The sequence below is a fragment of the Ursus americanus genome, chromosome 24, assembly GCF_024610735.1.
Source record: "Ursus americanus isolate L20-20 chromosome 24, mUrsAme1.1.p, whole genome shotgun sequence".
Classification (NCBI taxonomy): Eukaryota; Metazoa; Chordata; class Mammalia; order Carnivora; family Ursidae; genus Ursus; species Ursus americanus.
In genome coordinates, this window is record NC_142150.1 from 32,992,384 (window position 1) to 33,005,749 (window position 13,366).

Sequence of the window (13,366 nt, forward strand, 5' to 3'; positions counted from 1 at the left end):
TTTTTTTTCTTAATTTCCACATGAGTGAAATCATATGGCATTTATCTTTCACTGACGAACTTGTTTTGCTTAACCTAATACTCTCTAGCTCAGACCTTGTCATTGCAAATGGAAAGATATCATTCTTTTTGATGGCTGATTAATATCCCATAATATTCCCATATATGGGGATATATGTGGGGAAAAAATATATATATATAATCCCATATCCTATATATCATAATATCTGTATCTATATATATCTATATAGCTATATCTATCTATAGCTATATCTATATCTACACATATCGATATATATACCACGTCTTTATCCATGCATCATTTGATGGAAACTTGGGCTGTGTTCATAGTTTTGCTACTGTAGATACTACTGATATAAACATCAGGGGACATGTATACCTTTTTGTGCTCTCTGAAATAAAGAGTTTTAAAAATTCATGAGAAACCCCCTGGAATGCACATATTCAAGGCATGGCTGCTGATCTGCCCTGCTCACTATGAGACCAAAATTCCATTGGCAATTCTAACTTGTCAGTCCACGCTACCGCTTTACTAGGAAAACACAAACAGAGAAACAAAGTGGCTTCCTGCTGCAAAAGTAGGTTCACTCTAACTCCATTAACTAGAGATACTCAAGTAAATATTTCTGAATGCCTCTGGTACTTTCTTTTGTTCCATTGATACAATTCTACTTTAAATGAAATAATATACTTTTTTTCCCTTCAAACTGGGTTTCATCTTTCTGTACTTCAATCTCAAAAATATGCTTTATCTATTGTGTATTCTAAATGCATATTTAGCCTTGAAAACATTTTTAATTCTTTCCCCCTTAGAGTTGCAGAATTTTCTTGTAGTTCCTATATTCCAATCATATAAATTAGCTGAATATTTCCAGGCTTCTGGAATGCTACATTTAAAAAATACATAATGGTTCAATCATCTTCATAGTCAAAGGAAACAATAAGAAAAATCATTTATGAAATAAATTACATATACTTATATAACTGTTCTGAAATTTACTATAGAGAGAATTAAAAATCATAGGTAACAGGCTATTCTTTATTTACGGTTGCTCACTGTTTGAACATTTGTGATTGTATAAATATCTTTCTTCTATCAAACCAAAGTGTAGAGAAAGATTGAGGAGTATTTCATAATCAGCAATGTCAGAATTGAGCTCTGAGGAAAAGAAAGAACCAGGCTGGTGATATGAGGGAAGCTACTAGTTTGAGGGCAGAAGTACAGAAAAAGTGAGGAAATCAGATGCATTATATTAGAGTGTTTTGGGCAAATAAGGATATACACTATTTGATATTTGATATCTGTACATATTAAGGAATCAACCAATACCCTCAATTCATCTTTTACTTTCTGAGGTTATTGTGGTACGCCATAGCTTTCTCATGGCATTTTTCACTTCTGCATTCCTCAGTGTGTAAATGAGTGGGTTGAGAAAAGGGGTCCCAATAGTATAAAATATGGTCACCATCTTGTCCATGGAGAAAGTGCTTGGGGGGCGTGAATATATGAATATACATGGACCGAAGAATAAGACTACTACAATGATATGAGAAATGCAAGTAGAGAGAGCTTTTTTCCTCCCCTCTGCACTGTGGTTTCGCAGGGAATGCAAGATGACAATGTATGAGATCATTAGAATCACAAAACTGCCTGTGCAAACCGTCCCACTGTTAGTCGCCCATTCTAGGTTTATCAGATAGGTGTCCATGCAAGCGAGTTTCAGCAAGGGCTGCAAATCACAGCAGTAATGATCAATCAAATTGGGTCCACAGAAAGGCAACCTCAAGGCCAGGATAATCTCAGTGATGGCATGGATAAAAGCCCCTATCCATGCAAGAATGATGAGGATGGTGCAGGCCTGCTGACTCATGATGGTTGGGTAACGTAAGGGCTTACAGATGGCCACATAGCGATCAATGGCCATAAGGATGAGAACAAAGACTTCCATGGTGCCAAAGAAATGTAGTGCAAAGACTTGAGTCATGCACTGATTGTAAGAAATGGATTTTTTTGCAGAGAGTGAATCCACAATTAGTCTGGGGGCTATGGATGTTGAAAAGCAGAAATCAACAAGGGACAAATAAAATAGGAAAAAGTACATGGGGCTCCCAAGTGTCCGGCTGGACTTGATGGTCACAATAATAAGGGAATTCCCAACCATGGTTCCCACATAAAAAATGAAGAAGATTACAAATACCATTTTCTTTTTCATAGGATCTTGGGTCAATCCTAGCAGTATGAACTCAGCTACACTGTTATTTTCTTGCATTATTTCAGGCAAAGTGGAGAAAGCACAGGATAGAAATAATCAATCTGCAAAGAAAAAAAAAAAACATTTTGTAATGAGTACTCCATTTGGAGGTCAAATCCATATGCTTGATCATGAACATGCCACTTACCAGTGGGTAATCCCTTACCTTCCACATTAGTTTCTTCTGTGTAAAGTGGAAATCATAATATTTATTCGCAATCTCTTTATCTGAGGGCTTATGGAAACAATGAAATATATCAATAATGAAAGAGTACCTGGTTCTTCAGGCATAGGGAACATCAATTTAGTGAATTTGATATGAGAGAGAGTCCTATTATGAGCTGGATGTCTTTCTTTATTTTACATCAAGGATCCATTAGGGTAGAATATTGCAGAATAGAGAAAACTCATGCATGATTTATATAATGTGCTTTCATACTATTTGACCTTGATAGTTCATTTATAAACTATCTTCTAATAAATATGCTGAGCAATCAAGAAATGATGTAGAAACTTTTAATAGTGTTTTTCTTAATGAAACCTGAGAGAGAGAGAGAGAGAACAAGACATAAACAAACACTCTTTTAGCAGTGAACCTTCAGTCAATTCATCCAGTCTATTATTAAGTTTATTTTAATCTGTTACCTTGACTAAAATTATTTCCTTTTACTCCAATTCTCAATAACTTATAGTTGTTTACAGTTGTAAATTCAGCTTCTATCACAAAATTTTGTACTTTTTAAATTATATTATGTTGTCCAAAGTGAAATTCTTCATCTCATCCAGTATTTTAATGGGTCTTTCAGCATATTTTCTTAAGACACAAGGAGAGATTGAGACTAAAATAAAGAATAAATAGAGAACATTTGGCATATATCAAAATATTCTTTCACATTTCATGTTATTTTAAGCACCAGGGATTTAGACAATGAGCTAAGGAAGCTCCAGGTCATAGCTGAAACTTTTTAATATAATTCTTGGAATCTATGTTCTTGACTTCAGTAAAAGATAGAGACAGAAAGAGAATCAATATTCATTTATATATACGAAATTGGAAAAATCCTTTTCTGTCCTCATCACATATATTTTCCATATAATAGTACAATTAAATGTATAAGTGCCAAGGCATTTAAGTATATTTACAACATGTATTACAGACAAAAGGATAATTTTCTAAATATAAATGGATCTTAGAGATCAATCTTTGAAAACACAATCCATATGGTGCCTGACTGCTTCAGCCAGTTAAATATCTGACTCTTGATTTCCACTCAGGTCATGATCTCAGGGTTGTGGAATCAAGCCCCTTGCCAGGGTCTGTGCTGGGTGGACATGGAGACTGCTAAAGATTCAATCTCTCTCTCTCCCTCTGCTCCTTCCCCTGCTTTTGCTCTAGCTCTCTCTCTAAATAAAACAACAAAAATTTTTTAAAAAGTGGAAATGAAAATGAGCAAAAGAACTGATTTCAAAGAAACTCTTCTTATTAAAAATAATGTGAAAAGATTATTAATTTCATTCATAAAAATACATTCAATTTAAATTCCAATTATATAATCTTTTCACCTATCTGATTAACAAAATGACCATTTTGATAAATGTCTCTTAACAAACAGTGCTGAAAATGATGTTGGACACAATTGATCCCACACATTCATTAGGAGCTTAAGGGGATGCAATCTCTCTGGAGGTAATTTTTAGCATTGATGATATATCAGTGGCTCATAGACACATGTCTAGTGTTTCCATTTGCTGCAAATGATATCACTCATAGGCTCAAAGACCACCACAACAGTCCTTTCCACATTGGCCAAAGTTAAGAAACAATCAATGCCCATCAGAAGGAAGCTAAATGAGTCAGGGATGGTATTCTCTGCAATCATCAAAAAAAGGGAAGTGAATATATATATGCAATTGTTTCTAAAATGTTGTAATGTGGTAGAGTTCAGGACAGTCTGCTAAGGATGGTAATATTTTCATTAACAGCAGAATAATATATATCACACACACACAAGGACTCATATCAATTAATTGTATTTAAGAGAGTACCGAGACAGCAGGACATTTGTGGCCTCAGGGTGGGGAAATTGTATTCTTGGAATCAAAGTTAGGTGGATGACTTACCTTTTAAAATATTCCTGTGGGTAGTTGAAAATCTGTCATAATGATGCTGCAATAAAGTAAAGCTTTTGAAAACCTTCTCTTAGTACATGGTTTGTTAATCACATCGATATCTTACTGGTTCATAACAAGTGTCTTCAGACATAGGCTGCAGAAACAGGAAGATTCCCAGGAACAAAGTAAGATTTAAATGTCTGTATAAGAAGGTGAGTCACTGTAGAGGCATTTCTGGACTCAAGGCTCTTTACCACATCATGCCCCAACCACACCACCATTCACTGCAGGTTGCCCTGCACTCTTATTTGTTTGTGAAATACGCTCTTTGTCCAACTCTTCAGCAAATAGGAGTGAAAATTTTTGGTTTGTAACGATTAGTATTATAAAGAGATGTCTATCTATCTATCTATCTATCTATCTATCTATCTATCTATCATCTATCATCCATCTAATCATTTACCTATCATCTATCTATCCATTGATCCATACATCAACCTATCAATCTACTATCCTTTATCTATCATTTATCATCTATCTATCTATTTATCATCTATCTATATCTATCTATCATCTATCTGCATCTTCTATCTATCATCTATCTATCTATCTGATCATCTATCTATCCATTGATCCATACATCTACCTATCAATCTGCTATCTATCTATCTATCTATCTATCTATCTATCTATCTATCTATTATCTATCATCTATCTTACAGAGAAAATTCCCTAAAATTTCTATCCTCCCATGAATGCCTTTTATGTGTTAGGTGCACGCTGTGGCATTGATCAGATTAATTTTCTCTGAGTATTATATATAACTAAGTTAATTCACAACACAAATCTTACCAGTTTTGACTGAGCTCAAGCAAAGGGTTGGATGTTCAGTAGTCTTCTTATCTTCTCAGTGTAATTCAGCTACTCTTTAGTCCAATGGAAATTTTAAAAAAAGTGTTTCTAAAATTCTGTCTGATCCCTTCTGATGTCACTGAGGCTCAGGTCTCCCCTGCAGGCCAGAAGACAAAGTTGGTCCTGGATTCATCCCACACTTTCTGAATCCACTCTCACGTGTAATTTTGACTGGGAAATGCTTCTCTTTTGCCTTTCCTGCAGCAGTATTTAAACATGCATGATGCAAAATAAAGGAGTCTGGGGAAGGTCATTCCCTAAGTGTCCCTTCCTCTTTAATTAAGACCTGCGAGCTAGATGTGATAAAGAACTTAATCTTCATTATGTATTAATGGATTTTGGGGAAAAGCTGATGTCTTCTTGCAATTAAGGTGTTTATGTGGCCCATAAATCATGTGTTTTGATGAGAACAACAACAACAAAAAACTGTGACTGTCTAATGATCTAGCGGCAGGACTTGATTCCTGATACCTTTATCCAAGAAAATTAATTAAGATTTCTTAAGCAAATGGCTGATTGTAGGTATCAGGAAGGGAATGTACAAGGCGAACTGGGAAGAAAGTGCTAACATGCACACACCCCCCCCACACACACACAGGTACACTCACACTGTGATGAGAATACGCGAAAGGGACACAAGAGCCAATGGGGAGAGCCCACAGTACCAACAGCTGGGAAAAATTGAGGAACAAAATAAATGACAAAAATCGATATATAACTCATAGTTTAAAATCCACAAATTCGCAGCTATGTGAACGCTCAAATAAATAACTAATAAGTAGGGGATAATGGATAAATCTCCCATAAAAAACAATCCTTAATTATTTTGTAGGTACTCTGCTCTCAAAGGTTATAGGATAACACTCAAACTCTTATCTGTGGGCTGTACACAAGTGAGTTCCTTCCAAATGGCACATTGTGGAGCAGGGCAGGGGGGAGTAATTTACAGAGGAGAAATATGGGAAACACTTCCTCAACCAGGTGATCAAGGTTAACACCAACTGTAATGAGTCACACTGAAAGTATGTACCCACTGGCATGATGCGTTGAAAATGGCATTTTGCCTCTGTGACCTTTCTCCCAATAACCCATAACCCCAGTCCAATCTTGAATAAAGTATCACACAAACCCCAAATGAAGGTTTTTAAATAAAATGTCTGACTAGTTCCATTCAGAACTGTCAAGTTTATCAAAAACAAGAAAATTTGAGCAGAATTATTGCGATGGGCACTGAGTAAGCTAAAGAATTGTTGAATCATTATATTTCACAAGTGAAACTAATCTAATGCTGTATGTTCATCATACGTAAATTAAATAAATAAAAGGATATTCAGATGAACTGTCAGTGTCTGGAAGTATTGAAGAAGACATGACAACTGAATATAACGTGGTCTACCGGATGAGATTCTGGAGAAGAAAAATGGCATTAGTTAAATATAAAGCAATATATGAATAAACTATGGATGTTAGTTAAAAATAATGTGTTCACCTGAAATGAATTACTTGTAACAAACATACTACACTGTGTAAGACAGTAACAAGGGAAACTGAATGCAGAGCATAAGGGAACTCTATCATTTCCACAATTTCTGTGTATATAAATCTGTCACAAAATATAAAGTTTATTAAAAATACACAGGTTATTTCATTTAATATGTCATCAAAGTTTATCTGTGTTGTAGCATGGGCCAGAAATTCCTTTCTTTTCCATGCTGAATAATATTCCATCATATGCATTCCACATTTTGTTTATTCATATGTTGAGGACATTTGGGTTGCTTACACATTATCGCTGTCATGACTAATGCTGATATGAACATGAGGGCAAACATATCTCTTCCACTCCCCACTTTTATGGCTTTTGCTATATACCCGGAAGTGGAAATACTGGTTCACTGGGTCATTGTATTGTTAACTTTCCGTAGAATGTCATACTATCTTTCACAGTGGCTGCAACATTTTTATATTCTTATGAGCAGTGTGCATGAGTGTGTTTAATGAAGTTGAATATTTTTTCATGTGATCGTTGCCGATTTGTATATATTTTTTGAGAAATATTTATTGAAGTCTTTTGTTGATTTTGAGTCATCAGAATTCCATGAGTTGTCTTTCATTCTGTTGATTGTGGCTTTTCATGCATAAAAGTTTTTAATTTTGAGATAGTTCAATTTATTTATTTATTCTGTAGACTCTGGTTTTTTTTGGTGTCATATTCAAGAAATTATTTCCTAAGGTAATACCTGAAGCTTTTCTTTCATTTATATTTTATTCTTTTTTTATTATTTTCAAATAGCCAACATATAATACATCATTAGTTTTTTTCTTCTAAAAATTTTTTATAGTTTTAGATCTTATACTTAGGTCTTTGATCCATTTGGAGTTTATTTTGTATACGGTGTGAGTTAGGGGTCTACCTTCATTCTTTTGCACATAGATTTGTTGAAAACTAAACTATTTGTTGAAAACATTATTCTTTCCTATTGGATGGTGTTGGCACCCTTGTAGAAATTCAGTTGACCATATATGAGATGGTGCATTTCTGGGCTCTCCAGTTCATTCCATTTGTCTATGTCACTGCCTTAATGCCATTTCTACAGTTTTGATTACTGTAGCTTTATAATTAGTTTTAAAATTAGGAGATATGAGACCTACAACTTTTTCTTTTCAAGAATATCTATCTATCTATCTATCTATCTATCTATCTATATATATATATATTTTTTTTTTTTTTACCAAAGATCCCTTGAGATTACACATGAATGTTTCACCTGATTTTTCTATATTCTCAAAAATTGTCATTGGAGTTTTGATAGGGGTTTATAAAATGTGTATTTTTTCAGATATTATTGACATCTAAACAATATTGCATTTTCTGATCCATGAAGATGTGAAACCTTTCTGTACACACACACACACACACAGGAGAGGTTAGCCTTTTGTAATTTTCAGACTTTCACTTAGTTAGATGAGGACCCTACATTAGTGAGAGCAATCTATTTTATTCAGTCTACCAATTCCAAAGTTAATATCATCCAGAAAAACCTCATAGTCATAACACACAAATGTGAAACCAATATCTGAGCACCCTGTGGTCTAAGCAAATTATCACATAAAATTAACCACTAGATGTTAATTGCTTATCCACTTAGCACCTATACACATCTTTGTAAATCATATTTATCCCCAATAAAGACCACACTTAATTATAATATCACCTAACATCATACAACTATCCTGCATACAAATTAAAATGCACTAAAACCTCCACAAGAAGAGAAGGTAAAATTTTTAAGTGATTTTTACTTTTCCCTTGATATTCAGTAAGTTAAATACTGTGATGGAAAATAAAAACACTAAAATGCTAGGTCAGAAGCTTAATATATCTTCAGTTTCATTGTACTATAATAAAAAAGGGAAGAAAACAAAATTATATATATATATATATATATTCACACACACAAACATATCCAAAATATAAGGAGTAAATACAATAATTATAGTCTTCATTTTTGTAAGTCACATGGTTAGTTTATAATTACTTTCTTCTGTTCCTCATTCTGTATTCAATGTGCCTTCAGCAAGAACCACAGCTGTTTGGAGTCCTTTAGCTGGTGGGGAGAAACAAACCTTCATTACTGAAGGGTCTGGGTCATTAGTAGTTCTGCCTGGATTGGTTTGTTATAGTTTTCTATTGACCTTATCACAGTACATGGTGATACTAAGTGTGGTCTACAGGATCTCCTGTATTCTAGCTATGCTCTTCCTTACCTCCATTGTGGAGTAGTAGTTCAATTTCTCCTTGGTTGCCAAAGTCAATCACCCTAGCCAGTGCACCAACTTACTTCTTTGCCTATTGATTTAAAGGCATGAGCTGCCCAAAGTGGTCTGGTAGAAGTCTTAACACCCTTTTCAGTAGAAACTTTTTGCATCTCATGCTGGAAGCATTTCTCCCTTTGGAATGAAGACCTCAAAGCAAGAAGAGCATAAGTTAATGGGAACAGGAAGGAAACATTTGGTAATGGGCCATTAAGGGCAATATGAGTGGTGCCTCTCCATTTCTATGGACCTGGATATGGGAGGGAGAGCAACATGTAATGGATGCTGATTCCAAGCATATATGGCCTTCCAGAGAACCGGAGACTCCTGCCTCAACCCTGGAAGGTATTGCTACTTAGCTGGTTCTATTACTAATTACGCAAAAGGTCATTCCACCCAGTGCTCCTTACACCAACTGCCCTCTTTAATATCCATCATCCCATTACCCCATCTAGCCATACACATTCTTCCAGCAGCCCACAATTCGTTCTCTATAGTTAAGAGACTCCTATGGTTTGTCTCTCTCTCTCTCTGTTTTTATCCTATTTTACTTTTTTTTAAAAAGAAATATCTTAATATGCTTTATACCCCTCGCCCTGGAGATTTCACTGAGTTTCAGTCCCCTAACTTTTAATTGCACTCATTTTCCATCCTCTGACACAAAATGTCTTACCAATAAATCTAGAGTAGATATGTCTTGATCATTAGATCCACTCAGCATAATATCACTAATATAATGGACCAGTATGGATATCTTGTGGAATAAAACACAATTGAGGTCCCTATGAACTAAATTTTAACATTGTGCTGGAGAGCTGACACACCCCAGAGGTAGGGCAGTGAAGGCATATTGCTGGCCTTGTAACCTGAAATCAAACTGATTCTGATGCTCCTTCCTGACAGGGAAACAGAAACAGTGGCCAAATCAGGTGCTGCATTCCAGGTACCAGGAAATCTGTCAATTTATTCAAGCAAGGGAACCACATCTGCTATAGCAGTTGCAATTCTTGAGATCTCCACGTGATTATAAGCTTATAAGAAGTATCCACTGTCATTACCTAAGATCCATCTGCCTCCTGCACAGGCCAAATAAGTAAGTTAAATGTGTATGTTGTGAGAATCACCATCTCTGCATCTTTCACGTCCTTGATAGTGGCCCTAATCTCTATGATTCCTCCAGGGATGTGGTATTACTTTTGGTCTACTTTTCCCTAAGTAGAGGCAGTTCTAGAGGCTTCCCCTTGGCTTTTCACCATTATAGCCCTCAGTCCACATGTCAGGGAACCAATGTGGGCATTCTGCCAGTTGCAAAGTATATCTACTCAAATTATGCATTCTGGAACTGGAGATATAACCATAGGATGAGTTCATTGACCTACTGGACCCAATGCAAAGTAGGCCTGAGCTAAAACTACAATGACCACTTTCCTCTGTAAGTTCCTGCTCTGACTGGTGGATCACAATTTTGTTTTGGGTTTTCTGGAATCAGTTTCAGATCAATGTGGCCAGGAGTTCCTGAAAGACGACTTATTTTCTTTTCTGCAATGCAAAATTTGACTGATAGAATGTGATAGGTCTCCTTTGGGGAAGGCTGAGAGAAAGATTAATATATAGATTTTTAGCAATGTCCCAGGGTCTTCACTCAAGGGGATCCAATCTCCCCTTTATTCAATGAATTTGAGTCTACAAACTGGTTCCAGTCTGGGAATTATTGTGAAGCCATGAATCTCTGCTTTTATGATTAAGTTAGACTTCTGTTTTCTTAACCTAGACCTATTTTGCTAACCCAGATCAAGTAAGGCTTGAATAGGCTTCCTCTCTATTTGACTTCTAGGAACACTGGCAAAACCTAGCCAACACTGTTAGCCTGCTGGTATTGATTATCTGATTGCTGTATTGTATCTTCTGTCCTTTACGGGAAGCATGCCTATCTTGCCTTTGAGGGCTTGAGCGCTACAACTTGGTCACTATTATCTGGGATTAACTATTCCCCATTGCATTGGGATTTCCCAGTTTAGTGACACTAAAGGTCTAGTCTACAAAAAAACAGTGATCACAGAGGTTTTCAAGTGTTCTGGGACTAGCATGCCAAATTTATTTCTCACAGTCATGATGAACAGTTTGTCTTCTGGACTCTCCCAGGGGGCTTAAGTGGATCTTAAATGACAAAGCCATTCTAACATTCCACCCTCCCTATGCCTTTAAATCTCTCCCTTTCCATTAAACCAAGTCAGGTCTGGAAACTCTAATTTGCTTTTTGGTTTATGTTTCAGCCACCAAGCAGAAAAACTGTTAACTTTTCTTCAGTTCTCCAGCTAAAACATTAAAAGAAGAAACTGCTTAGTGAACCCATATCAAGAAATTTGGCTTGATTGAATTTAATGTTTCTTCCATGAGTATACTATTTCTGTATTCATATATTAGGGGAAAAAACATGATTATTTTGGAGTGTAGTGTGTTCCTCATGAGTCACACCTGGAATCTCACCTTTAGGGGTCTGCTGGGACTCATGTGTAGTTATAGTTCTAGGAGCAAAGAGGGTGATGGGGGCGGGTCCTGAGGAGAATCAGCCTCTTCTTTTAGGGCAACTGCCTCTGGTGGGCCGATTAAAGTTCCCTCGGGCAATGCAGAGTTAAGCCTTCAGACTAAGAGGGAGAAGCCACTTTAACTGGCAAAGAAGACTCCTCTTCGCTGTTAGCACACCCTCCCAGTAATCCAAGGAAGAATCTACCTTTCATCCATGAATTCTTTCTTAAATCTTCATCCCATGTCAAGTTCTTCTGTTTATACTCTTTAATATTTCTTTTTTTTTATAATTTTTATTTTGTTATATTAGTCACCACACAGTACATCCCCAGTTTTTGATGCAATGTTCCATGATTCACTATTTGCATATAACACCCGGTGATACTCTTAAATATTTCTTAAACTCTTCTTTCTCTGTGTGGTAGTTTGGATTACCTAGATTTAGACTCTGAGTTGGGGATTTTCATGAAAGTGATTTTTAAGGACAAGGATTGTGGGAAGTTGACTACAGTTCAGGAAGAAGGTTATGGTCCTTACTGGTTTTTGGCTTCATCCTGTATCCACGAGAACTCTAGGGTATACATTTTAATGCTAGACTGAGGCAAAGCGACCAGCCTGTTGTTCATTGGTTCCTCCTGGGTCCTGGGATGGTGGGCAAAGCATATGATTTTGTTCTGGAGCAAATGTACAGAGAAGATGGGGCCTTGAGCTCTGAGCTGTTAGGAGCCCAGACACAGCAGCTGGGACATTGCAGAATTAAAGGGAAGTGGAGCTGGACACAGCAGTACCAACCACATTCTGCATCCTCTCTGGTACCACCATACCTCAGACCTCCATCCTTTCACACCAAACTCATTTCAGTAACATCCTAATGTCACTTTTGTTCCCTTTGATCCATTTCCCACACTAATGACCTATACAGTTATCAAGTCAAACTCAAATCAAACTGCATCACTTGCTGATACAAAAGGCCTTCCAGCGTTTGCCCCATGGTGTTTAGCAGTAAGCTTTAATAGGATCACGAGACTCTTCTTCATCTTCTCTATTCCTGTCTCTCCAGATTCATATCCTGCTCTATACCCTTTATAAGCTCTTTGTCTAGCATATTGCTTGGAACAGCATGAAAGTTCTATAAAAAAAAACTGTCGATTGAATAGATGAATTAACAACCAAAGCCACACTGAGTTCATGAGGTTTTCTGAATGCTGATTTTTCGCACGTTGGCCTTTGTTATGTATTCTCTCTTGTAGGAATGCTCCTACTTCAACTTAGGTGCATATTCACACTGCTGACTCCATTTCAAGTTTCAGGTTCCATTTTTTATATCCTTTCATCTTGGAAACTTTCCTGAACTTCCAGTCTTTGTTGTGTGTCCCTCAAACATGCTTTCATAGCACCCTTATCATTTATAACACAGTGTTGTCATTATCTTCTCCCCTCTGGGTGTCTTTCAGTGGATCTGAAGCTCTGTGAAGGCAAGACCCAGGTTCCTTTCTATTTACCACTGAGGAACCATCAATATGTCTGATATATTCCTTGGCTCAAGAAATTTCTGTTGGTTAGTGAAGTGAGGGATGGAAGGAATAAATGGAATATGTTTATCCTGAAGTTTTGTGTGTAGATGGAGCCACATATTTTTAAAAATACCTTTTCATAATGAAATGTTACCAAAAAGTAAATTAATTGAAAGAGAAAAATAACATGAACAGCTCTCAGTCATATGATGAA

At 36.3% G+C, this 13,366-nt stretch overlaps 1 protein-coding gene across 1 annotated transcript; it reads right to left on the minus strand.

The window, feature by feature from the left end:
- Window positions 1-1,357: 1,357 nt before the first annotated feature.
- LOC123785211 (olfactory receptor 4C11-like) lies at window positions 1,358-2,290 on the minus strand. The gene has a single exon (XM_045786926.2). It carries the CDS (start codon window positions 2,288-2,290, stop codon window positions 1,358-1,360), a length of 933 nt encoding a protein of 310 aa, XP_045642882.2.
- Window positions 2,291-13,366: the final 11,076 nt, after the last annotated feature.

Excerpts from the sequence above, each read along its gene's own strand:
- LOC123785211 (XM_045786926.2), bottom strand. The coding sequence starts at position 2,290 with ATGCAAGAAAATAACAGTGTAGCTGAGTTCATACTGCTAGGATTGACC.